Source organism: Felis catus, chromosome C1, assembly GCF_018350175.1.
Source record: "Felis catus isolate Fca126 chromosome C1, F.catus_Fca126_mat1.0, whole genome shotgun sequence".
Lineage (NCBI taxonomy): Eukaryota > Metazoa > Chordata > Mammalia > Carnivora > Felidae > Felis > Felis catus.
Window position 1 is genome coordinate 30,475,387 of NC_058375.1, and position 26,085 is coordinate 30,501,471.

Genomic DNA, 26,085 nt, shown 5'->3' on the forward strand with positions numbered 1-26,085 from the left:
TTAGGATTGTTTGGTTCACCAGGGATGAAATAAGTCCCACAGGGAGTCCTGTCAGGTCACTGCACCAAAGAGCTGTCTCCTGCCAAACAGATTCTTCCCAAGTCTCAGCTGTCCTGTTGGGAAAACCTAGCTATGGGAAGAATGTGCTCCCTCCCCACCTTCCTTAATACTTTGCCACTACCACTACCAAGTGCTTTTCGAATACCAGCCTCTGGTATTGGCGGTGGGAGATTAATGGGATACACTTATTCCTTAGGCCTTCACAAGCTGTTTTCCGGCTACTAGCACTGTGATTTGACGTGTGGACCTTTCAGAATTTTGGCCACTCAGGGATAAGAATGAGTGCAACGTGGTAATGGTCCATGGATCCCTTGGTGGGAGGTAGGAGGAAGGGACTCCATATTCCTTTCAGTCCATCATCCTTACTGAGCACTTGCTCTGTGCCAGCCCTTGTGGTGGGACAATGTGTTATGGGAAACAAGCACCAGGGATTGCAGTGGCAGTGACGTGTGGTGCTGAGTACACCTAAAAGACACCTAAGTTGAAGTGAGCTCTAACCTCAACCCCCTATCAATCAGACATTTACAATCCCAGTTGCAGTTAAGAACACTGAGACTGTGAGTTTGTTATAGTGTCTTGTTCAAGCCACACAGCATGTTAGAGCTGGGATTGGAAAGGTTTGTTTGGCACCAAAGGTCATGCTTGACCAATAGTTCTCAAATGGGGGCAGTTTTGCCCCTTAGGGGACATTTGGCCATGTCCAGAGACAGTTTTGACTGTCACAATGGGAGAGGCTTCTGCTAGCATCTAATGGGTGCTAAACATTCTATAATGCAGAGGATAGCCCCTTACAACACAGAATTATTCAGCCCCTTTCTAAAAAGTTGGAGGTTTAATTTTTTTCCCCCTCTTCAGATGCCATGACAGGTAAGAGTTAACTGGCAACTCCACTGCCTGGCAAAGCTTCATGGTTTTTCTCCCTTTTTTTTTTTTCCCCCAAAAGTTAGTTAAGAAATAGTGTTAGTTCTGGGAATGACTATACAGATCTGTTGGAGAAAGTCAGGATCCTGGTGAACTAATTTGAGTCAGTGGCTAAAGAATTCTCTTAATGCTTGACCAGTCCCAGCCCCACCCTGCCGCAAGGCTCCTGCTGTGGAAATCAATCAGCTGTGTATCTCAAGCTGCTTCCTGTAGGGTGTGTTATGGAATGGCATCAGCCCCTGCACCAGCTGGGTGTCCTGATCTCAGTGTGATTTTATCAGACTCTGTCTCTTTTGAGCCTTGCTGTTTGGAACAAAGGATCCTCTGTTAGGAATGCAGAGAGCTCCTCTGATTGGACTGCTAGCGTGTACGTACATGGTTCCCACGGAAAAAACAGACATAAATTATGCTGTAGCCTTCTAGAACTTGGGCTTCCAAGTTGCTTTTCCCTTAGCTTCTGTCTGTATTTACCCTTCTTTCTGTATGTACTTATCCTTCACCCAGTTCAATGTAGGAGCCATCTGATCTGATGGATTAAATGATGGCATCCTTCAGAACTGGTCTGTATCCCTCTAGTCTTTTCCTTTCCAGCCTTGGAAACCACATATTTGATCCCCACTGTTTTTTCCAGTCTTAATTCCTATATAGACCACCCATCCACTTATCTCAAACACTCTTTATACCTTATGCATATTTCTACCCATACCTGAAGGCTTGGTTCTAGTCCCATGTCTCCACAAAGCCTCCTTCCCAAGTTCACTACTTCTGTTCTCCTAAACCACTTAATATGTGCAACTCATTTGGCCTTTATCCTATACTGCCTAACTTTGGTGTTTTCTCATTATAGGCATTTGTCCCATCTTTGAATAAATTCATTTTTGTGTCTCTCGAAGTAGTTAACATGTTGGTGTGCACATAGTTGGAGATTACTGAATTCTGACTGATTGGATGAGTGCTCTTTATTTCTCATAAGCCATGTGAGCTCTGGGATTCAAAATGCTGTCAACTTTGCAAGACTTGAGGCAAATCCTTGTGAATCCCAAAAAATTCTAATCCCAGCCTGGATTCTTCACCTCTCCTTCTTGCCTCTGGGCTCCCTTCCTTCTCTACTAGTTAGCATATGTTAAATAGCGGGATTTTATTTCAGACAAAGAAATTTGCTACCAAGCACACTTGAAGAAAGCCAGATTCTGAAATATTGGCTTGCAGTTACCCATCACTTTATAGTCATTGTCATTTACCCAATTAGTTCACAGGGAGAGTCTTCATACTTCATGCAATTTAGTGTAGTGAAGAAAATTGAATCTGAGTTTTAGTCAGAAATATCCAGCTTTGAGTTCTGGCTCTGTCATTTACTAGCTGAGTGACCTTGGGGAAAATTACTTAACCTCTCTGTATAGTTAACTTTATAAAATGTGAGCAGTGGTAAATCATACCTTTAGAGTTTTTATGAGAGTTCAATGAAGTGATGTAGATGAAGGTACCAGGCATATATTAAGTGATCAATAAATGATAATCTTTTATTTTAAAAAAATTTATCTAGGTAGACAAATTAGAATATTATGAAATCTTTTTAATAAAAAGTTATGCCTTTTGTTCCTAGGGATAATTATTCTCCAGAAGATTTGCTGTGAGGCCCAGTACCAGATTAGATTAGCTTTTTCTCTTCTGGGAAAAATGAAAATTATGAGGATAAAGTACAATTAGCTCAATGGCAGCAGTGAAACAAGTGGATGGACAAACAGCTTTCCCAAACAGTATTTGTGGGGAACAAGAGTAGAGCTGGTTTCTAACCTTAGAGTAGCAGTATATAGGCAGTATAGGTCATGACTCCTAACACAGCTGTAAATATACTTTATGTACACATACATACGCATATATGTTTGCTTACTTATTCATTAACCTGTTAATTTATTCATTCATATCAAAATCCCACAGCCAGCATGTTTTTCTGAGACCATTTTGACCTTGGCTTATGTGCTCTACAAATCAGTGTTATTTTCATATCATTAACTAGAATTAACCAGAAGCCATTACCAGCTCAGTGACTTCCTCAGTAGCTCAGAGTTGCCCATCAGATCAGCTTTAATGATATCAGGGTCCTTGGCCTAATTAGCTTTTAACATAGACCATGTTATCTTCCCTTGTTGCCATACAATGGCAACTACCAAGTCAGCATCTTTGGAAGCTACGCCTCTTAATATTAATCAATCTTTAATTAAAACATTGAGGTGTGAGGAGAAAAGGTATCAGCTTAATTTCAGAGGAAAGCAGCTTAAAAAAACAGAGATATAATTAATCTCTCTGCCAAGTGTATACACCAGATCCAGATAGTTTTACAGAAAAGCTTTAATTCTTCATAGTTTCCGCAGACATGTTTTTAATATTCAGTTATATGTATATATGAGTTAAGGGAAGAAGAAGAAGCTAAGAATTCAAAGAAATTGAACTTCTATGAGGCCTCCTCCAGCTTGAATTCATTGTATCTATCTAAGTGACCCATTTAATATCTCTGTCATCTTGCAGTTCATCCCAAAAGAAAAGCTCTGATTTGGGTCCAATTCTTTACATGCAAACCCAATGTGGTTGTTTGTTGATTGATGGTAAGAATTGCTTTAGTAACAAAATGAAAGAGACAGTTTTCATAAATCTCGTCCCTCTGTATTATTTATCCTACCTCTTTTTCTAATATTGGAGAAAGGACCCCTATAGCAAGATTTCTTGACAATTCACCCCCAAGGACCTGTTTCATAGAAATAACCAAGCAATTTTGTGAAGTTGTTCATATGTGAAAGTTGTGAAGTCATGCAAACCTGGAACAGGAAAGGCTGCTCTCGGTCCCAAATGAAAGCCTACGTGGTCACTTTCTCAGGAAAGCCTTTCCTAAACCTGCAGGCCACATCGGGCCCCCTTGACTGGTGCTGTCATAGTACTGCTCACTTTTCTTTCAGAGTGCTTCTTACAAGTGAATTAAAATGAATGTCGCCCAACCCCCCTCCCACCCCCGCACCACCCCCCCCACTGGAATGTAGGCTCCTGACCACATCTTCCTCATCACTCTCTCCTTTAGTGCCTGGCATAATTTAGAGCACATAGTAGACGCCTGTAAATACTGAACAAGTAAAGAAGAATCAAGGATACATCTTATGAAATTACTTGCCTTAAGAGGGCAGATGAGAAACCCAAGGGACAAAGAAGTACTGCCTAAAAAGATAGCATCAGAATAGCACAGTGCCATGGAAGCCAAAAGAACAGTCTCAAGAAGAAGGGAGGATGAATACTTTCTCATCACTGCTTATCCTTAATCCCCTAATGTGATCCAGCCCCCATCACAGCACTGAAACTGTTCGCTTAGAAGTAATCGCTGATGTCCTAGTTGCCAAGTCTAACTCATCATCCTCCTCTGTTATGCGGCATTTAACATCATAGCTTCTTTTCTTTCCTGACATTGTACTCTCTCCATTCTCTTCTCTAGCTGCCATTCTGCTTTCTTTTTTAGTTTGTCCTCGTACTTCCCAAATATGTGGTTCTACCCTTTTCCCTTTTTCTACACTGTTAACCCCTAGATGTGCACCCCCTCACTCATCTGTGGGAGAAAGCTTCCAGATCTGTATCTCTATCCCCAAACCTCAATTTTTTGTGTGAAGGGCCTTTCTGGATACCTCCACATAGGTTGCCTTTGAGTACTTCACATTCAATGTACCCTAAATTGAAATGTTAACTTCTTCAAATAGTTTCTTCCTCTCTGCTTTGTTTTATAGGACTATTATGCCCTCAGTAATTTAAGAGTAGTGCTACGGCATTATCTTATGTTTATTTTCCCCTTAACCTCTACCTTCTATATGGTCAGTTGTGAAGTTCAAATATTCTGCCTCTGTGATTTCTTTCACAGCTCCCTTCCTCATTTTCACATGTTCAGACTTTTGTTACCTCTTGGCTAAACTATAAAGCCCTCCTGATGGCTCTACCTTCAATCTCCTGTATCTACAGTTTATTCTGCACATAGACCAATGCAGTATCATCAGCTACAAGCTCAAATCTTAAGTGCCCAGGTATTCAATACTATGCTACTTTGGACAAGTAAGTTTACCACCTCAAGTTTCATTTATAAAAAGTTAAGAATTTGTATTTTTAAAATGAGATATTAAGTTATTTATTAAATGGCATTTTAATGAGCACCCAGTCTGAAATTCTTAGGAAACTTTCCACACACCACTCAGTAACTTTCATGATCCTCTGATAAGTTTACATAAGTAAATCTCAATGTCATAAATGTTTTCTGAATAAAGCATAAATCCATGCTTGGCATTCAGGAGCCTTGCTGAACTGGCCTTGAGCTACTTACCACTCCTACCTCTCATTTTTCCCTTTCATACACCCTGTACTTAAGCCATGCTTACTGTGAGTTTGCTTCTTTTGGGGTCCCTGCCTCTAGGCTTTCACTTAGAAATCTTGTCTTCACAATCTCTGCATATTCACATCCTAGTGAGTAAATGTGATTCTCTCCATAAAGCTTTACCTGATTCCCCCTGCCTTCCTTTCTTCCGCACTTCTGTCTGGTCTTTTCTAACTTGCAGAGCCCCATGCTTTTGTCATTACTACCTCCATGAGTGGCTAAAAGAGAGATTGATACACTGTCTTTTGGGAAGTCTGCAAGGAGGAAAGAGCTTACCAGGGTCATGGGAGTTCCTGCAGAGTGTGTGGAAAGTTTTCTCATGGGTTTGGCAATACATGCGAGCTCACAGAGCCTCAAAATCCTTAGTATCCCATTTAAAACAAGCTTCACATCATGCTTTATTGCTTAATGAGCCACTCTGTAGCCATCTTTGTATTATAAAAACATCTTAGAATGGTAGTTACTGATGCCCAACAGGTACAGACTAATACTGTGGAGTTTCCACTTGCCACTAAATAAATGCTTGTAAAGTCTAGTGAGCCTAAGATGAAAGGCATTTTGTAGATTTAAAATGTGCAAGATGTAACCAGCCTTCTGTATCCTCCTCTAATCAGAACTAATCCTCTGAGAGAGAGAGGCATATGAAAAGGCACTGAAGAATCTGAGGAAGTATGGATCTGGGGTCTCCAGATTGTCCTAGGAGGCTGGTAGTTTAAGAGTGGAGCAAAGGTGGGCTACCAGGGTGGTTCAGTCCGTTGAGCGACTGACTCCCTCCTGATTTTGGCTCGGGTCATGATCCCAGGATTGAGCCCCACATCGGGCTCCATGTTGAGCACGAAGTCTGCTTGGGATTCTCTCTGTCTACCTCTCTGCCCCTGTCCCCAGCTCGCCCTCTTTCCTCTCTCTCTCTCTCCTCTCTCTCTCTCAAAAAAAGAAAAAAAAGACTAGAGCAAAGGCAAAATGCAAGGTTCAAAACTTGGAAAGAGAGCAGTGTTAGGGTGTGAGGAGACTCCACCCAGCTGTCTTTAATTAGGAAGACAGCAGGAAGGGCCAGGATTGTTCTTTCTTCTAAGTTCACTGAAAGAAAACCTGATACCAAATTTCGTTCTTAGGAATTTCAAAATAAGTAGAGAATTCTTTGAACTCTGTAATCAACTAACTGGAAACTAATTTGAAATTTGGCTTCAGCACATATATTTGTGGTTACAGGAGTAGGGGAAGCATCCAAAGAGGTTCTCTGGAGCTCTCTGTTCTTGTCTTTTAAAAAGTTTACACACAGCAAGTGAAATGAACAGATGCTTTTTTTGTTGGAGCTATCAGGGTAACAAGAGGCTGAAAGCTATATCAGGTATTTATTTCAGTCACTGAGATGGCTATTGGCAGAGTTCCACATACCAAAACTAAAGAGAAGCTCATGAACAGATAAAAAAAAATAAGACATGGAGGAAAGAGCCCTGTGCTTCCTTGTCTTGATTTCTTCCTAAACACATGCTGATGATAAAAAAAGGAGCAAAGCACTCAGATAGCACTCTGGCGTCTTTTTTTTTTTTTTTTTTTTTTTTTTTTTTTTTTTTTTTGTAGTTGGGGAGAGAATTGGACAATTTTATGTAATCCTTTCTATAAGAGTGTGTTTGAACTTTGGGGGAATTTATAATAATCTCTAACACTTTAGTCAGAGGGTAAAACTTAAGCCAATAAATACCTTAAATTTGAACTTCATAGTTGTTAAAATGCTCTGCTTATTTACATTATAACATGGAGCATTTGATGAGAATAATGAGAATAAGGTAGATAGATAGGTGTGGGGGGGGGAGGGGATTTAGTAAAGACTGAATTGGTTGGCACCTGACTTGGTGAGGAAACAGGAAAGGAATTTCTGGCCATGAAGTTTGTGATTCCACATCAAGATCATTCTTTATAATGGAATAACCACCCACCCTAGTTGAGAGCCAGAATTCCTCAGATTCTTCCAACCAGAGGGGCCCTGGCACACTAAACAGTCTGTTACGATATCTGAACACTTAAGTGAGTGTATTTGGCCAGGGAGACTTGCTAGTGAAACTGATCTTGCCTTCCCTGGGTTTTTCCAGTTGTACTGAATAATTAACAGAAAAATTAAGACCCAGATTCCCTGAAATGTTAAGTATCAGATCTGTAAGCTGATCAAACCTTAGAATCACAGTGTGTCATAATTAGAAAGGACCTTAAAATTCATCCTGAACAAACTGATAGAGGATTTGTAAATCTGTTTCCCTAAATCCTTGCCAAGTGATTGCTTGAATTTCTGCTCAAATACCTCCAGGGTCAGGAAAGTCCTCACTTTAGCAGACACTCTATTCTTTGAATAGCTGTGAGAAAGCTTTTTGTTGGTTCAAAATCTGCCCTTGGATCTTAGTGTGCCAATTTAAGGAGACATCCAAAACAAGCCTCCTTCCTCCCACATCCCAGCCCTCAGATATTTCACACTGATCATATTGCCTGGAACCTTCTCTAGGCCATCCATTCTTGGTTCTTTCTACTCTTTGTAGAAAGAGGACAAGGTTTCTAGTGTCTTGTAGTATAGGACCAGGAAGACTCAGGATTCTAGGGCAGCTTCTTTAAAACTTTTAAAACTAAAGAAAAAGTTAGGCTATCAAGACACAATCTAGTCTACAGTTTACAGATAGGGAGATAGTCTTTTGGATTTGAGAGGGCAGAATTGGTCAGCAGCCTCTTTTAAAGTGAGAAATGAAGTGTAACACATTTTGCCAGTGAACGGTCTATTTTAGTTGCTTAATTTTTTTTTTTTTTTTAAGTAGCCTCACTCCCAACATAAGGCTTGAACTCACGACCCTGAGATCAAGAGCCACATGACTGCTCTACCAACTGAGCCAGGCAGGCGCCCCTTTAGTTGCTTAATTCTGATCACAGGCTTCAGCCCACACCTCATTTTTGCCAAGGACCTCTCTGGCTCCCTGAGTTAAGCCTAAGGCTCAGCTCAGGGTTTCACTGCCAGATCTCCACATGCCAACTATTGGCTTCACTCATTGTTTGTGTAAAGGATAGAAATAACTTTTCCATAAGTTTTACCATCTATATTGACCACATGGTTCAACAGAGATTCAGAAATTTTAATAGGCTTTGTTGTTTTTCCTTCATAAAATAAGAAAATGACCATCACAAAGGGAGCAGAGTATTGTACTCCTTGAGAAATGCAGCTGTCTCTGTTGGACAGTTTCCTGGGTTGCCCTTTGTACTTAAATGGTTTAACAGTCACCAGGTGATCAGATGGCTTTTGTAAAAGCCAAAAAGCTGTGGACAGGATTGTGGGCCACCTTTCTCTCGTATTTTCCGTTTTGAGACTTGAAATACAGACGCATGCCTTTGAGCAGGCCCCAGGGAGGCTCAGGTTTCCTTGGATGTGCGCCGCAATAAAGGAGCCCAGGTGTTAGGGCGTGGGTCTCTGCTGCCGGCATCTCCACCGCCCCACCTCTGCCCTCCTTCCTCAGTCTTTGCCACCTCTCATGTCTGCGGGCAGATAAATTCTGGTGGGAGAATGGACCAAGACCTGATGTACAGGAGAAGGAAAGAGAAGGTGCCTAGAGTTCATCCAATAACTTGGCCTCTGGGCCTAAGAGAATACGTTCGGACACCCAGAAAGTGCCGGGTTTAAGGCCAGAGTGTTGTTGGGCCCTGCAGGGGCGCGCTAAAGGTGACATTGGAGGGACTAGGACAGCCTTTGGTGATAGAGCTGGAGCCGAGAGCGATGCGTGCCGCCCGCCGCAGCCGGCACGACCCCGCGGGCAGATGGGGCCCCGAGTGGCCCCTGCCAGAACCCGCTGGCTGGGGGAGGCGGGGCGTCCCTTCCAGGTTCGCTCGCCCTTGGGCTGGGCTGGGAGCCCGGCGGGTCCGGACGCGGCGGGGGTGGCAGGGGGGTCGGGCCAGCGGGTGGAGGGCGGGGCTTTCCTTTGTCAGGGGATTTGCGCTGCTCCGCCGAGCCTCGCGCGGGTGCCGCCCCCCTCCTCTCGCCCTCTCGGGGGGGCGGGGCTCTCCCTCGGGCCCTGGGGCGCGGTGGGCGTGGGCTTGGTGAGCCGAGTGGCTGGCACCGGGGCTCCCAGGCCCTGAACCGCGCGGAAGCCCCGCCCCCGCCGCCTCGGCCTCCAATCCTCTCCGCCGCACCCTCCTCCTCCGCTCGGGTCGCTCCTTTTCCCTGCCCCCGCCGCGGCTCCGCCTCCGCCCTCCTCCCCTTGGCTCTCCGCGTCGCGCTCCCGGGCTTCCAGGGGGGCTGCCCGGGCGGGGCGGCGCGGCGCGGCGCGGCGGCGCGGGGAAGGGGGAGGAGAGCCGCTCGCCAGCCCAGCACTTGCAGCGAGCGGCGGGTGAGCGGGCCGCGCGGCGAGGGGGAGGAGGGCTCGCCCCCGCCCGGCCCGAGCGGAGCCTTTTGTTCCCAGCCAGAAGTTTTGCATGCCGGGACCGTGACAGCTGCGGGCGGGGAGAACGGCGGGGCCGCGGGGCCGGCGGTGGCGGAGAATAGAGGCGGCTGCTTGACATGCAGCCCACGGCGCGGCGGCTGCGGGCCGGGGACTGGCGGCGGCGGGGGAGGCGGCGCCCACAGCACGCGGGACTCAGCTGCCGGAGGGACAAACTAACTTCCTGAGCGCGGGACTGGAGGCCGGCGCGGCCCGGAGCCACCTGCCAGCCTGCGGTGAGGCAACCCTGGCCCTCAGGGCGCGCGGCATGGCGCGGGGGAGCGGGCCGCGCTGAGAGAGCCCTTCGACCGGCCCTCGGCCGCCGCTGCAGCCTGCCGGCCTTTCAAAGGCCCGGCGCCGGGCTCCACTCGCCTTGTTTTGCGGCCACAGCGCAGGGCTGTTCTGGGAGCCACAACAATGCCATGATGTTTTGGAGACAGGAAGCCCCAAGCTGGCCCCGAATGAAGGACTTCCTGTGTTTAAAGTTGCAGGAATATCCGCCGACCAGCCCAGTTCAAATGCAAACACCCGAACTAGGGAGGACGAATGGCTAATTCAGACCAGCTGGACTCTCCAGGACTGGAACTGAGGATAAAATGAAAGGAATTCTTAGGAGCTTGGGCCATACTTGAAGACTGGGAAGGCTGTGCCATTGTTACTAAGGGACACAGTCGGTATAAAGCTTCTAACTCTGGGTGAGAAGTGAGTGGAACTAGGTATTGAATAAGACTGGGCAATATCAAATGATTTTTTTTTTTTTTTTTTTTTTTTTTTTTTTTTTTTTACTGACTGAATTAGAGCGGTGCTCTTAAACACACACACAAGAGAAGCCATACAAGGAATTATTTTATATTTGTTGATTAAATTATACTGCTTATCTGTCTGCAACTATGAGGCTGTTAGCCTGTGAGGGAAAAACTGTTCCTCTTAGAAGCTCCCAGAATGGTTTCAGAGTTGGACTTGCAGGCTTTTTTGGAGGGCAGATCCAGTTGGTGGTCCTGGGTTGTGAACTGGTAAAAGGATTTTTAACTTCTGCAGAATGCATTTTTGGGTAACCTGTGAAAAACTTTTAAAAGATTGATGTTTCATCTTGATTGAAAAAGTATGGGTAAGCCACTCAGCAGGCCAGACTGTTTAAGGCAGAACCCCACCTGCCTGGGGAAAGGAGAGGAAGAGGATGGCTATATAGAGGATTGTTATGTTCCACAGAGATCTATATATGATACAATGAGAATAAATGAACAAATTGACCAGGGGTCAAAGCTTAATCAGACTTCAAAAAGCACCATGGAAAAGATGGAAGGAAGTACTATATCCAGTAATGGTACCTTAGGAGCAGCATCTAATGTTTTTGAATCGAGAGCACCAGAAGGCAAAAAGCTGGATGAGAGAATAATATTTGATGCGCTAAAGTTAACCAGTGATGTGCAGAAGTCAGCACCTGTTCCACCCAGAAGGCGACCAAATGCAGAACGCAAAGATAATGTTAACAGGAGATCATGGAAGTCTTTCATGCCACCCAATTTCCCAGAATTTGCAGAAAGGATGGAAGCTTCTCTCAGTGAGGTTTCAGAAGCCGGTGCTTCAAATCCTTCCTTGCAAGAGAAGAAGGAATCCAGTTCCGCATTGACAGAAAGTTCTGGTCATTTGGACAACAGGGAACCTCAGTCAGAGTCAGTGACTCTGGAACATGTGTCCAAATCCATAGATATTCCAGAAGTGCAGGATTTGAAAAACTTAAGTGGAGAGTGCCAAGACTTCAGATTGCAGCCGCCCAGTGAGCACTCTCCCCGTGAATTCCAGCCTCTAGAACCAGAAGCTGCAGCAGCAAGTGGTAACACAGATGTAATGCAGGAACACAGATTCTCAAGTGCAACCTGGCCCAGAGCCATGAAAAGTTTAGCTAAGGGAGGCTTCATTGAGAAGCAGCACCCCCTTGGGGACACAGCTTGCACTGTGGAAATGCCACCTCTTTCCCCTTGCCTGAGTGAGGAGCTGTTGGATCCAGAATTGCATTTTCTCATAACTCCCAGCCTGAGAGAGAAAACAGAGTCTGAGCTAAAGTTTGAGGAGGATGAGCGATGGATAATGATGGAAGCTGAGGAGGAGTGGGAGGAAGAGAAACTGTCAGAGAGAGGAAAGACTTTTCTAATGGCAGATGAGAAAAAGAACAGCCTGGCAGATATTTTTGAAGAAAAAGAACAAGCAAACACTGTAGCGGTGGCAGAGGATGGAGCGGATTGTTCAGCTGCTGTCATAAGGACTTTTGACCACCTAGCTCTCAGTCAGGTTTGCTCTGATGACCTGCAGCCGGCTAAGAAACATTTGGCTTCTGTTCTCAAGGATACACCTCTTGATTACAGTTGTGTTTTCACAGGTGAGAGTGCTGTAGGTGAGCTGACAAATAGAACTGCTCAGGGGCTGGAGGGTCTTGTTTCTGATTTAGAATATGCTGTTGGTCCTATTGATTCAGAGCAGCTCTCTGACACAGATTCAGTGCAGATGTTTCTTGAACTTGAAAAAGAGTGTTTATGTGAAGAAGGAGTAACTCCTCTAGTTGAACTGGAGAAGCAAGCCTCTTCTGAAGGGCTGGTCCCATCCCAGGATGCAGAAAATTCACTTGTAATTAGTCATTTTCCAGGGACTGACTTAGAAGAGGAACACATAGGCCTTTTAAATGTAAGGGTGAAAGACTCTGATACTGGATTGGATTGTGAATATTTTAATGCCCTGGATTCTTCTCAGGTGCCTAATGCTGTGGAACTTACTGCCCACTCTGATACCGTGGGAGACACTTCCACTCTTAGTGAGGAGGAGCATGACAAAGTGCCTTCTAGCCCCAAGACTGCAGGGGAATTTAAGTTCAGAAACCCAGGAGATCTGGAGTCTCTGGGAAAGCTGGACCCAGGAGGATTGCCCAACTCTGATCATAGGGCTTCTCATCCAGAAGACTTACTAGGCTTTGTAGCTGAGCTGGCCAAAGAAAATGGCAATCTGTCCCAGGTAGACTGTGGTCACACTGAGGGGAATTTTGAGGAGTGTGTTGAGAGGGTCCCCCTCAGTTGGGCTTTTAGCTATGAACTAACAGATGTTACCTCAGTATCTGAAGTAGAGGTGTTATCGCATGATTCATATTTACGAACAGATGAGATTCATTTGGAAAGTGAAAAAGGAGCTATTAATCAAGAAAGTAACAATCTGGCTTCCTTGGGAACCGTGGACCCTTATGAATTGTCCAAGGAGAAAGTTTGGGATGAGGATGGTGAGGTGCAAGAGTTGGGTAATGAAGCCAAGCTTTCGGAGGACCAAGCCCCAGCACATTTTCACAGAGCCTTCACAGGGCAGATCTTCCAAGCTCTCCAGAGGAAGTGCACAGAGTCAAATGGTCTGAATCTGCCCCTGCTGGTTGAAGGACCAAGACCTAGCAGAGATGGCTTGGAAACTGTGAATGAGACAAAGCCCAAGCTGACTGTGGCATCATCAGAGGGAGGGGAGACAGAAATGAGAGATTCAGATTCACTGCTAAATCTCTTTCTAGAGGAGCAAATTACCAAGGTTAGTAGTACTGAACCAGTTTTGGAGGGATGGACACCCATCCCACAGAAGCCTGTCACCGCTGCCTCAGTGCCCACTGCAGAAGATGGTGCCCTAGATGCTGCAGCGCTCCTCCCAGAGGCAGACATCCTAGCTGCTGCAGCGCCTGCCCCACAGGTGGACACACCAGTTGATTCAGTGGCCACCACAGAGGCACATGTCCCAGTTGTTTCAGTGGCCACCACAGAGGAGGACATCCTGGCTGCTCCCCCAGCCGTTGCAGTGGCTACCACGAGAGATGATACTCCAGAGGGATCTGTCACCCCAGCTTCTGCAGTGCCTGCTCCAGAGGAGCCTATTAACCCAGCTGATGGAGTGCCCACCTCGGAGGAGCCTGCCACCCCTGCTGTTAGAGTGACCACCCCAGAGGCGCCCGCAGCCCCAGCTGCTGCAGTGCCCACCCCGGAGGAGCCTGCAGCCCCAGCTGATAGAGTGCCCACCACGGAGGAGCCTGCTGCTCCAGCTGATAGAGTGCCTGCCCTGGGGGATTCTGCCATCTCAGCTGCTGCAGTGTCCACCCTGGAGGAGCCTGCAGCCCCAGCTGCTGCAGTGCCCACCCCAGAGGGGCCTGCCACTCCAGCTGCTGCAGTGCCCACCCCGGAGGAGCCTGCAGGCCCAGCTGCTGCAGTGCCCACCCCAGAGGGGCCTGCCACTCCAGCTGCTGCAGTGCCCACCCCGGAGGAGCCTGCAGCCCCAGCTGCTGCAGTGCCCACCCCAGAGGAGCCTGCCACTCCAGCTGCTGCAGTGCCCACCCCGGAGGAGCCTGCAGCCCCAGATGATAGAGTGCCCACCCCAGAGGAGCCTGCAGGCCCAGCTGCTGCAGTACCCACCCCGGAGGAGCCTGCAGCCCCAACTGATAGAGTGCCCACCCCAGAGGAGCCTACAGCCCCAGCTGATAGAGTGCCCACCCCGGAGGAGCCTGCAGCCCCAGCTACTGCACTGCCTGCTATGGAGGAAATGTTCCTTGCTGGTGCACCCCTCCTGGGAGATACTGCCCACACTGATTCTGTGCCTATCTCAGAAGAAGGAACTCCTGTTCTAGAAGAGGCTTCCCCTGCTAGAATGTGGATTAAGGGGGACCTTGAGTCCTCAGGATTTGAAATAAAAGAGGTGACTGGCACAGTGCTGCATGGGAAAGTGCCTCTGGCTGCAACTGATGAATTAAATTCAAATGAGGTAATTGTTGCTCATTTTGTTGGGAAAGGATCTGGGGAGTAAAGTGAGATGTGCAAGTTCCCTTGGTAGTGATTAGAAAGGGCACAGATAATCCTTTCTTTGGTTCTCTTTGGGGCACTGGACTATTCTGGTCTTTCTGTTGCATTTATGCACAAAATATGTCTTACTTTCATTTGGTGAAAAACTTTACAATTCGTATTTATAAACTGAGCCCAATAGTTGTTGGTTTGCATTTTGGAAAAGATTATTAGCTGGAACAGATGATTCTGCTTTTGAAGATTACAGTGACCATGTTCTGTCCTAAATCAAGAGGCTGCTCTTTAATAAGTGATGTCAGCAGTGAGGGAGGAGTGGGGGTGAGGGCTTTGGAGAGACACCTGAGATAGTTAGCCACTTGGCAAATTAGTTAGATGTCCTGAGTCTCTAGTTTGCGCATTTGTTAAGGCAGAACCCTGTGAGGATAACCTGATAACCCATGGAAATCACCGTTGATGTCTTCCCCCTTTCTCTCCCACATAGCTGTGTTGGTTAGTTGAAAGAATTCACCAAAACGGTTTGGGTGAAGGTGGTATCTAGATGTGTGAATAACAGCTTTTTAATACAAATGTGTGTTTCTTAAAGCTAGAATAAGGCATAATAAGGTTTATGAAAAATAGAGGTATTTTACTTATCTTGTCAAACTTTGTGTCCTGAAGCAAGTCACTCTTTTTCCTGGACCTCTTGTTTCCTGATCCATGAAGTGGGCTGAATGTCCTCCTGCATTCTGTCTGAGCTCCATGGTTCTGCAATTCTTAATGTCAGAGAACGGAAATGTGTTCACATCCTTGAGCAGTCCTAATCAAAGACTTTTAAGATTGGCAGCTTTCTACAGTTCACTGCCTCGGTGTCATTTGGGCAATGGTAAGGAATGAAGGAATTGGAAGTTTCATCTAATCTAATATAGCCAGGGATTACTGAGTACAGAGACAGAGGTGGTTTTGATTTTATACCATCCCTAGGGCCCCAAACCGTGCCTGCCTTGTAATAGGCATTCACTGTGACAGACTGAATGAATGAGTGAATATCCATCTGAATATCTGTGGATGCTACAAGAAAGATGGGTTCTCACATCCACCCCATTGCAGAGCCTTTCAGGGCAGCTTTGTCGGCTAGAGCACCAGTTAAATCTGCAGCTACCAGCGATGAAAAGTCATTTTGATTGCGGGCCACAAGTGGCCAACTTTGCTACAGATCCCCTGCTTAGCTGAGTGGTGGTGGTGTCCACCTTGGGCTTCACCACCTATTTTGTAAGGTAGCATCCCATCAAGCTTTCAGATTGTTGGACTGATTCCCTTTTCTGAGTTTTACTAAATTCGAAATTGACACTGGGATCCCAATAACTTGTCCAAAGTCACAGGCATTCTTGATTAAACAGAATATTTTTTGTATAAAGCCTACAGCAATAATCAATGAAATACAGGTGTTAAATTTGTAAAGCGCTGATCAAATCTGCCTAAAGGAAAAAAAATCAGAGAAACCCTTAATATCAGTCTCAGATTCTCATCTACAAAATGAGTAAATGGGGCTAGGTAATTTCTGAGGATTTCCTCCACCTCCAGGGGGGTAATCATTTATGAAATACTGCCTGATACAAACAACAGGAGAAGACAGTGGTAGCCCAGCTGTACAGTTGTCCATCTTTGAAGTATGGTTACTTTATGGAAGCAAGCAAATGCCTGCATTTGTGTACAAAAGAAATCTAAACCATCACCCCAGCCGGGACATTAACCAATAAGAATGTAGAGAGGCTATTTTGAAAACTTTTATTGAAACAAAACAAATATTATAGTGGTAACATGAGCATACAGATTTTTCTGACCAGTGAAATATTATTGAGAGAAAAAGTTTTTCCAAGATGAGAGATGTATGGATTTCATTTCTTCCCAAATGGTTCCTAGAGGCAACTGAACCTGTCATTTTAATACGTGAACACTTAGAACTCAGTAAGTGATCATACCTGAAATGTAGTTTAAACGCTGTGTGTGTGTATGTGTATATACAAATATACGCATGTATACATGGTTAAAATAGATACAAACTTTCTAATAGCATTAACAAGAGAGTTCGGTGGAAGAAGCAAAATGCTAGAACTTATTTACTATCCCTATAGTGGAATTCAGACCCACTGAGAGCAGTCTGTGGTTATTTAAACCCTTTTCTCTTTTGCAGACTTCTTAGTTTTATTTCCAGAGAGTGGTTCAATGGAAGAAAAAAAATCTTTGGTATAAAACTAGGGGTTCTATAACATTCAAAATTGCCAAGAAAGTCTTTTACAGCAAAAGTTGGGAAGCCTCACAATCTTAGTTCAGTGTTTGAATGCTCAGCTAATCAGCAGAACCTTCCTAAATTTGTTTGCCTTCCCTAATACCATTTCTATACAAGGATTCATTCATTCACTGGATAAATATTTATTGTGTACCTACTCTGTGCCAGGTATTGGGGCTCCTGCAGTGAATAGAATTGGCATAGTCCCTCCCCTTGTGGAACTTCTGCTACAGTAATGGAGGCAAATATTGAGCAAAAAGACACAAATACAGGGTTGCCTGGCTGGTTCAGTCAGAAGAGCATGTGACTCTTGATCTTGGGGTGGTGGGTTTGAGCCCCACACTGAGTGTAGAGATTACCCGGGGGGGGGGGGGACCTTTAAAAAAAGAGACACAAATATGTAGTTAGAAATCACAGCAAATGTTTTGAATGAAAAATAAAGGCTGTAATACATAATAGGGATGTTTCATTTTGATTGTGTCAGGGAAAGGATTTTAAAACTGAAACCTGAAGGATACCTAGAAATTATTTAGGCAGAGAGTCAGAGGGAAAAATATGCCAGGTAAAGGAAATGGAAGCTGGGAAGACTTTGGGATGTTAGGACTCTAAGAAGGCCAAGTGGCTAGCCCACAGTAAGCAAGGGTTCTGGAAGAGGGCCTTGAAGTAAATCTGGGGAGATAGGAAGAGGCCAGATGATGCAGGGACTAAGAAGTTTTCAAAAGGATCTATACTTTAAAAGCCATGAGAAGCTGTTGAGAGATTTTAAGTAGGGGAGCGAAAGGATTTCATTTACATTTTTAAAACATTACTCGCAGCTTGAAGATAGAGCAAACCAGTCTGCACAGACAGTAAACATTCTCAACGTTGGGGTTTATAAATCTCAGATTTATTTTGTCTTATATTTTATTAGTTTGTCTTATGATTGGCATGAAATATAGAAAACACTGAATGGTTTTCAAAAACAAATCACTCTGGTTGCTGTATGTGGAGTGCATTATAGGAGATCAAGGACAGTAGAAAGGCCTGCTAGGTTACTGCAGTTGGCCAGATGGCTTGAACTGGAGAGATGTCACTGGATTTGAAGATGGTTGGATACAATATATATTTGTGTGTGTGTGTGTGTGTATGTATGTATGTATATATGCGTGTGTGTATATGTATATACACACATGTATGTATGTATATATACATATATATATACACACATATATGTATACATACGTGTGTGTGTGTGTGTTGGATGTAGAATCAACAAGACCTGATAATGGCTTTTATGTTGAGAAGGAGGGAGAAGGAAAGGGGTGTTTATCAGGGTTGGCTTCTCGATTCTAGTTTGTACAACTGAGCAGATGGGGGCAGTAGTAAATTGTTGACGTAGATAACAGTTTTTAGGGGAGAGGAAAGGGAGAAGTTTTGAGGTACCGTGATTTCATTCATATGCCAGTATTAAAGTACTTGGATGGGCATGTACTATGCCCATAAAATGTGGGCCATTTTAGCCATAAGCATCATGGTCAATATTTAAAGATGTGGGAATGGATGGAATTGACAAGAAGAGAGCCCAGAACTGACATCCTTCCCTGATCCCCACACCCATAGACTAACATCTCTCTAGAAGAGAAGGAGGAAGAGAATAAAGGAAATTTAAAAAAAAAAAAAAAAAAGTCAGGCAGGCAGGATAAAAACTAGGAGAATGTGGTATTACCAAAGATAAAACTGTTGTAAGAAGTTCTTTGGGAAATTTTCTGTTTTATGTCCCAGTTGCATCTTACACTCTTGCAGTAATTTTTGCTAGTGTTCTGCTCTGGGAAATATCTGCCAGCTCTGGTTGGTTAATAACATGGCACAGCCCCATTGAAATACTGAGGAGTAGGAATTTTAATGCATCTAAAAGCACTGATTTTGCAGAACAGCTTTATTTGGGAGTTGAGAGAAGGGAGCAACTGTTTTTAAATTTACTTTAACATTCTGTTAATTTGTGTTCAAAATAAATACTTAGTATTTATTTAGAGGTACTCTCATAGATTTTTAAAACTCTGGAAAAAGATGAAACACCCATTCCCTCTCAAATTAATCCATAGAGTGGAGGTTGAGAAATGGAGGAAGGAATCCCTGATGTTTCTATAGGAAATGTTCATTGACAAAGTAAATGGAATTCCTTAAAAAAGAATTAACTCTATTATATGAAAGAGGTTACTAAGCTATTTAAATATATTTTACTTTTCTATGTCATTTATATGGCTTGTCCAATAGAGCTTCTTGCCAAGATGGAGATACTCTCTGTGTTGCCCAGTACAGTAGGCACTTAGCCATACATGGCTGTTGACCACATGAAATGTGGCTAGTGTGGCTGAGGAACTGAATTTTTAGTTAAATAGCATTATGTAGCTGCTGGCTACCATACTGGAAAGCACAGAAAGAATTTAAATGCCACAGTATGAGACAAGACTTGCTTACTGGATAAAAGGGGGCTCTTCAGTGTGGCCTTGACATCTTCCCTCCTTACCTTTTGTTTTCTGCTTTCTTTGCCTTTCCAACCCCCACACCCTATCACCCACCACCATTTTGTTGAACCCAAGCAACTTAAAACATGGGAGTTGTTTTTTCCCCCCTCTGCTTTGATTTTTCTGCAGTGAAAAAACATCTTTAGTAGAAAATGGAATCCTAGCGCTTGCCTTTTCTGGGAACCCTGTTGTTGGGGAAACTCATTTTTAGCTGAACCGCCTTGTAGTGTTGCCTAACAAAATATTGTGTAATCAAATTATAGTATAAAATGAAGCCCACTGGTAATTACCTTTGTAACCTTCCTTTTTTAGTGTTCCCTGGGGCTTTTCCTCCCTGGTGACTCGCTTATCCAGCCATCATAACCCATTCTTTCAAGAATAAGTTTCCTGCTTCAAGTGTGAACTATAGTCTCATATAAGTCAAAATTAATCTTACCCAAACTTATATCTTTCTTTTACATTTTTGTCCTCTTCCATTTTCTGTCATTCTTTGGCTTTAATTGACTCACCTATCTCACTGAAACTGAAGGAACATTTTATAGAAGAAAAAAAATAGAAATAAATCCACATTGGATCTATGGGGAATGTGTGGAATGTGGCTGATTTTATCCTCTGATAATTGAGAAGAATCTGATCTTAGGGACAATTATTTATTTCATTCTTTTCTTTAATACCATTACAGTGTCAAAGTATTATCTTCTCTTTGTTTCCTTTTAGAACTTTCTAAGTCATAATGGATCTTATTAACTGCAGGGGAGAGAAACATGCATTGTTTGTTACACTTATTCACATTGTTTTAAAATTCCATTGTTTAATGGTGAACATGGGTAGACAGTATTATAATTTTTAAAAATACTTTCTGTATATCTGCATCTCAGAGTATGAAGTTGGTAAGGACATTTCCCAATATTACTGGCCCGTTTCCCTTTGTAATCTCGGGAATACTGTCTCAAGATTATTAGCAGTGTGTGGTCTGTGGCCCTGGAACAGAGTGGAATTAAGTGACCACAGGGGGATTAAACTGTGAGGTTGGTGTTTTTCACAACATTAATATGTTTTAATTAATTGAATTATGAGTCCTAGTCAGAGAAGAATGTTGCATATATCAGTGGTCAGTTAAAGGTATTCCCCAAGGTATTTTTAATCTTAAATACTAGTCATTTGGTATTACTCTTCTCTTTTAGGATTGATAGACAGCACACTTTTATGATATCTTGAGGCTGATTTTTCCCTATCCTCTGTAGCTTTTTGCATTAAAAATTAAGCAAGCAGAAACCAACCAACCATGAGTCATTGGGTTAAAGACCTCTAAGTAGTGCCATAACTCTCTGTAATTGTCCATAGGAGGATGTACTGAAATATGAAACCGCATGTTTCCTTGATAGTTCCCTATACAAATGGCTTGTTTTCTCTTTTTATTCCTGCTCCTCCTCTGTTAAATCATAAATCTTTCAAGAATGACCAGTCACTGTGTGGTATAGAGGGTCTGGTTGCTACCTTTAGATTAAAACTTTGGCTTGTAATTATCTAGATGTTTCAGAAAGAACAGGTGGATCCTCTTCAGATGAAGCTACAGCAGGTGAATGGACTTGGCCAGGGGTTGATTCAGAGTGCCGGAAAAAACTGTGATGTGCAGGGTTTGGAACATGACATGGAAGAGATCAACGCTCGATGGAACACACTAAACAAAAAGGCGAGTGGCGAGGGGCTAATTCTAGTGCATTGGGAATGGAGGGCTTAGAAAGGCACATCTCAATTGTAGGTTTCCCTGCAACCTGAATGCAAATACAGATTCAGCAGTTGGAAAATATAATTAGGAAAGGGGGGTCAGTAGTCATTTAAAAAGCTCTCTCCTCTCTCACAACGAGCCCCTGCATCTGTGATACAGGTTGCACAAAGAATTGCACAACTGCAGGAGGCTTTGTTGCATTGCGGGAAGTTTCAAGATGCCTTGGAGCCATTGCTCAGCTGGTTGGCAGACACTGAGGAGCTCATAGCCAATCAGAAACCTCCATCTGCCGAGTATAAAGTGGTGAAAGCACAGATCCAAGAACAGAAGGTAAGTGAGAATGTTGGGACAGTGAACTGTAACAGCCGTAGGGAGTGGCAGACAACACATTGGCTTCTCATTTAGGAGTATATTCAGGAGTTTTAGTAGGAATCCATGAAAAGAAAGGTGAAAGTTGATTTGCATCATCTTACTTCAGTCTACCAATTTACTGTGGCACACATTGGACCGAACAGTAGTTCGGTGTATTTATTCGTGTATTCTACTCCAGTGTTTCATGCACAGCTTTTTCTTACAAGGTTTTTGGAGTATTCAGGTCAGCAATATTCTGAATAATGTTGTGTGTCATGTATAAGGTGCTGTCTGTATTTTTGGCTTGGTTTAATTTCCCTTTTAGTGCATTTTTCTCCTGATTCAAACTAAGTTCCCTATTAGTCGCACAATGACTGTCACCCCTCTATTTAAAAATGTAAGAGTGTGAAGTTTATGCTGGTGCTAGGAGCTATGCTGCATCTCACGTTTTTGCCTCTGGATGAAAAAAGAGCTACCATTATTCAACTCAGTTTAGGATTTGGTGGGGTGGGGGTTTGGGGATCTTTCGCTTGTATTTTCTTCCTTATTTCAGATTTCAAAGTGACATTGTGTTATCACTTTTCACTGTCCTTCAACACTGTGTGCACTAGTTGCTCCAGCGGCTCCTTGATGATCGAAAGGCCACAGTAGATATGCTTCAAGCAGAAGGAGGCAGAATAGCCCAGTCTGCTGAGCTGGCTGATAGAGAGAAAATCACTGCACAGTTGGAGGGTCTTGAAAGTAGATGGACTGGACTACTCAACAAGGCAGCAGCCAGGTAAGGGCAAAGGGGTTTTGAGGAATGGGTCAGACAAGGGTTTTTTTTTGTCCAGTTTTTAACTTGAAGTGCTCTGTAAGGTCCTGGATGAGTCATAGAGAGCTCTGGAAGGTGTGTAATGGCTTTTATCTTGAAGAGGAATACGTTCTTGGAGATGATCCTCATAATCACAGTAGCTCTCAGGAAATGAGCCTCAGCTACTCCATGAATTTCTCAGAACTGGAAGATTCATTGCTCCGTGTTGCTGTTCTGCTGTGATACAATCATGGTTCCAAACCGACAGACACAGACGCCTACAATCCAGCCAAGTTATTTTCTGAGTTTTCGAAACAGATTTTTCCCCTTCATATTTATAAATAATACTTTTGATACTTGGAATTGAAATTTACCATATTTCTTTTCTGATAGTTTATCCCAATATTAGATGTTTTTACATCCAGGACCTAGTCTGTGATTCTGTTCAATATATGGACATGATGCATGAATAGGGGCGCCTAGTTGGCTCAGTAGGGAGAGCACACAACTCTTGATCTTGAAGTCGTGGGTTCGAGCCTCACGTTCGTGTGGAGCCTACTTTAAAAATATAAAAATAAGGGTCCCTGGGTGGCTCAGTCAGTTAAGCGTCCGACTTCGGCTCAGGTCATGATCTCACGGTTTTTGAGTTCCACGTCGGGTTCTGTGCTGACAGCTCAGAGCCTAGAGCCTGCTTCGGATTCTATGTCTCCTTTTCTCTCTGCCCCTCCCCCACTGTGCTCTGTCTCTGTCTTTCAAAACTGAATAAATGTAAAAATTTAAAAAATTTTTTTAATAAAAAATAAAAACATAAAAATAAAATATTAAAAAGAGAGACAGGTGCATGACCAGTCTTCAATAAGTGGCCAAAAATAGGCAGTATACTTTTCTCCTCTGAGGAAGTGCTTTCTCTCTCCATAGCTATACCCCAGCATCACTTCAGCTTAGTATGTCACATGAAGGTCTTTTAGTTTATGCTGTCCCCAGTTTTAAGAAGAAATGCTCACCAATTAGCAATCTGTATGAGAGTAGTGTAGGTGATGAGTTATGGTTGTAGCCTTTCAGTTCTCTAGGTAGCCAGCAGAAGTTGTCATAATTCCCTCTTCTACATTGGCCCACAGTGTGCTGATTTCTTATCAGAGTTGCAAAGTATTGTCCCCCATATTTGTGGGAGAAACAAAAATGAAAGAATTCAGTTTATTTTTTTTTAATTACACTTACTTTTATTTACAGATAGCACTGCTTTTTTTTCTTTGTCCATTTTCATTAATAGTACCATTAGCCTTCCAGTTACCTGGGCGTAATCATTAATAGTATCATTAGCCTTCCAGTTACCTGGGTTTAAAACCTTAACCCCATTTTTTACCCTTTCTCCCCCACTCCTTTGTGTCCCACATCTATCAGGATGCTAAATTCTGTCCGTTTTACTTCTCTAGTGTCTTTTCTATTCATCCATTTCTCGAATTCCTACTCACCTGCCTCACGTCGTGACTTGGGCTCCTCAATGTGAGGTAGTTTCCTAATGAACTAATCACTCATCACTCTATGGCCACTTACCCTCAGGCTTCCCCTTTGCCTTGCTCAGAAATTTAATGACTCCCTGTTGCCTATAAAACAAAATCTAAACTCTTTAACCCAATATTTGAAGCCTTCAGTTATTTGGCCCTAATCTACATTTCTGTTTCCATGTTCCTCCTCCTCGTATTATTGGTAAAGTATACTATATACTTAGGTATCTTCTGTCAGTTCCTAATTCTGTGTCTTTACTGATAGTGTTGTGTCTTCCATGACACAAGAGAGAGAAAGCATGCTGTTTATCTTCTTCTATGAAACCTTTCTTTATTCCCCAAGGACGGAATACCTTCATTTTCCTCTTCACTGCTGTAATTCTTTGTTTGTACCTTGTATTGTCATTATTTTATGTACTTATTTCATAGGCCCCATAAGCTCATTAAAGTGCTGATTTGTTTCTAATGTATCTTTTTATGACTCTTTCCTTCTGCCCACTTCCATCCTCCTAACCTAACACAGTTTCTGGGTCAATATTTTAAAGAGAAATACCAAGAGAAGCTTCATTTGTTCCAGATATCCTAAAGACTTTTATTTAGATTCTTTAATATTGGGTTTTTTTATACCGCTGTATTATTTTTACTCTTTGGTACCCTAAATCCTATTACATTGTTTTTCAAACTTTCAGATTCCAAAAACCAGAGATGAGTCAGAAAAACCTACAAATCAGGGACAAGTTTTTTTTTTAAGCTTATTTATTTTGAGAGAGCACAGAGCCCAACACGGGGCTTGAACTCAGGATCGTGAGATCGTGACCTGAGCCAATATCAAGAGTCAGATGCTCAACCAAATGAGCCATCCAGGGGCCCCCAGTTTTTTTTAATGATATACTAGTTTAATAATAATCTTTAAGATTATGTGTTTTAGTTGTATTAATTGAAGATGTATTTTGAAGGCTGGCATAAACAAACTATTCTGTACTTCATACTGACATTTAAAAGTAGCATTCAGGGGCGCCTGGGTGGCGCAGTCGGTTAAGCATCCGACTTCAGCCAGGTCACGATCTCGCGGTCCGTGAGTTCGAGCCCCGCATCAGGCTCTGGGCTGATGGCTCAGAGCCTGGAGCCTGTTTCCGATTCTGTGTCTCCCTCTCTCTCTGCCCCTTGCCCGTTCATGCTCTGTCTCTCTCTGTCCCAAAAATAAATAAACGTTGAAAAAAAAAATTAAAAAAAAAAAAAAAAAGTAGCATTCAGAGGGATGCCTGGATGGCTCAGTCGGAAGAGCATGTGACTCTTGTTCTTGGGGTTGTGAGTTTGAGCCCCACTTTGAGCCTAGAGTTTACTTTGTTTAAAAAAAAAAGCTTCATATTCTTCAACGTTAAAAAATAATAAAACTTAAAAAAATTAAAATAGTATCTAGAAATATGTTTTTCTTTATATTTAAACATAATTGAATTTCCAGATCATTAAAATGGTAATTCTTTACGTTTAAATCATTTGTTTTCTTTTTTTTTTTTTAGAGCATGCACACAAGTTAGGGAGGGGCAGAGGGAGAGGGACAGAGATCCTAAGCAGGTTCCACATTCAGCACAGAGCCTGATGCAGGGCACTATCCCACAACACCAAGATCATGACCTGAGCTGAAGTCAAGAATTGGATGCTCAACCAACTGAGCTACCCAGACACCTCTAAATCATTTCTTATTAAAATAAATTTGTCCAGGGTACATAGCATAGAACCTGGCACAAAGTGGATGTTCAGTAAAGGTTTGTTGAACTAAAGTGCATCATATACCCAGACCTTTTTAAATGATGTTGCATTTAGTCTGTTCTTAATCATCCAAAGATATCATTATGGCCTTTTATTATTATTATTAACCTGTGTGCTAATCCAGTTCTTTGGTGGTTTTTCTTTCTCTTCTCTATCAGACTTCCTCCCCCCTTTGTAATTAGCTGCCTTTAATCTACAGCTTAGTATCTTGAAATCTAAGCTTAGTATGGATGTTATATTAATCAGGACTTAAAATTCTAAGTGAGCTGTGAAGTTTACAGTTCTTTTGACTGCCATGTGTGTTGGCAAATTCAGCTACTCTGAGGTCATTTTCTTTGCCTTAAATCTGGATTCAGAGTTATGTTCTGGTGCTTGAAATCACTGGAGCTGGGAAAATGGGGAAGAAGTTCTAGCTCATAGTCTGCATTTGTTCCTCATATGCTGTCTTAACTCACAGTGAAGGTAGCAGTGACAGGGAGAAAGAGATGAAAACTGATAATTTTTTTGATGCCTTTAAACTTTATTTTGGTCTTATGT

General features: G+C 43.2%; 1 protein-coding gene across 29 annotated transcripts in view; it reads left to right on the top strand.

Moving 5' to 3' along the window:
• The window catches only part of MACF1 (microtubule actin crosslinking factor 1), a 331,616-nt gene that overhangs the window by 257,680 nt on the left and 47,851 nt on the right, over positions 1–26,085 (top strand). For 28 of the 29 annotated variants that reach the window (XM_045035584.1, XM_045035590.1, XM_045035587.1 and 25 more), the window contains 3 exons: positions 20,932–21,093; positions 21,289–21,459; positions 22,092–22,258. In XM_045035584.1, coding sequence (XP_044891519.1) covers positions 20,932–21,093; positions 21,289–21,459; positions 22,092–22,258 — 500 coding nt within the window. Of the gene's footprint in view, positions 1–10,595; positions 14,593–20,931; positions 21,094–21,288; positions 21,460–22,091; positions 22,259–26,085 lie in introns of those variants that run through there. The other variant, XM_023258512.2, reaches the window with a different exon arrangement.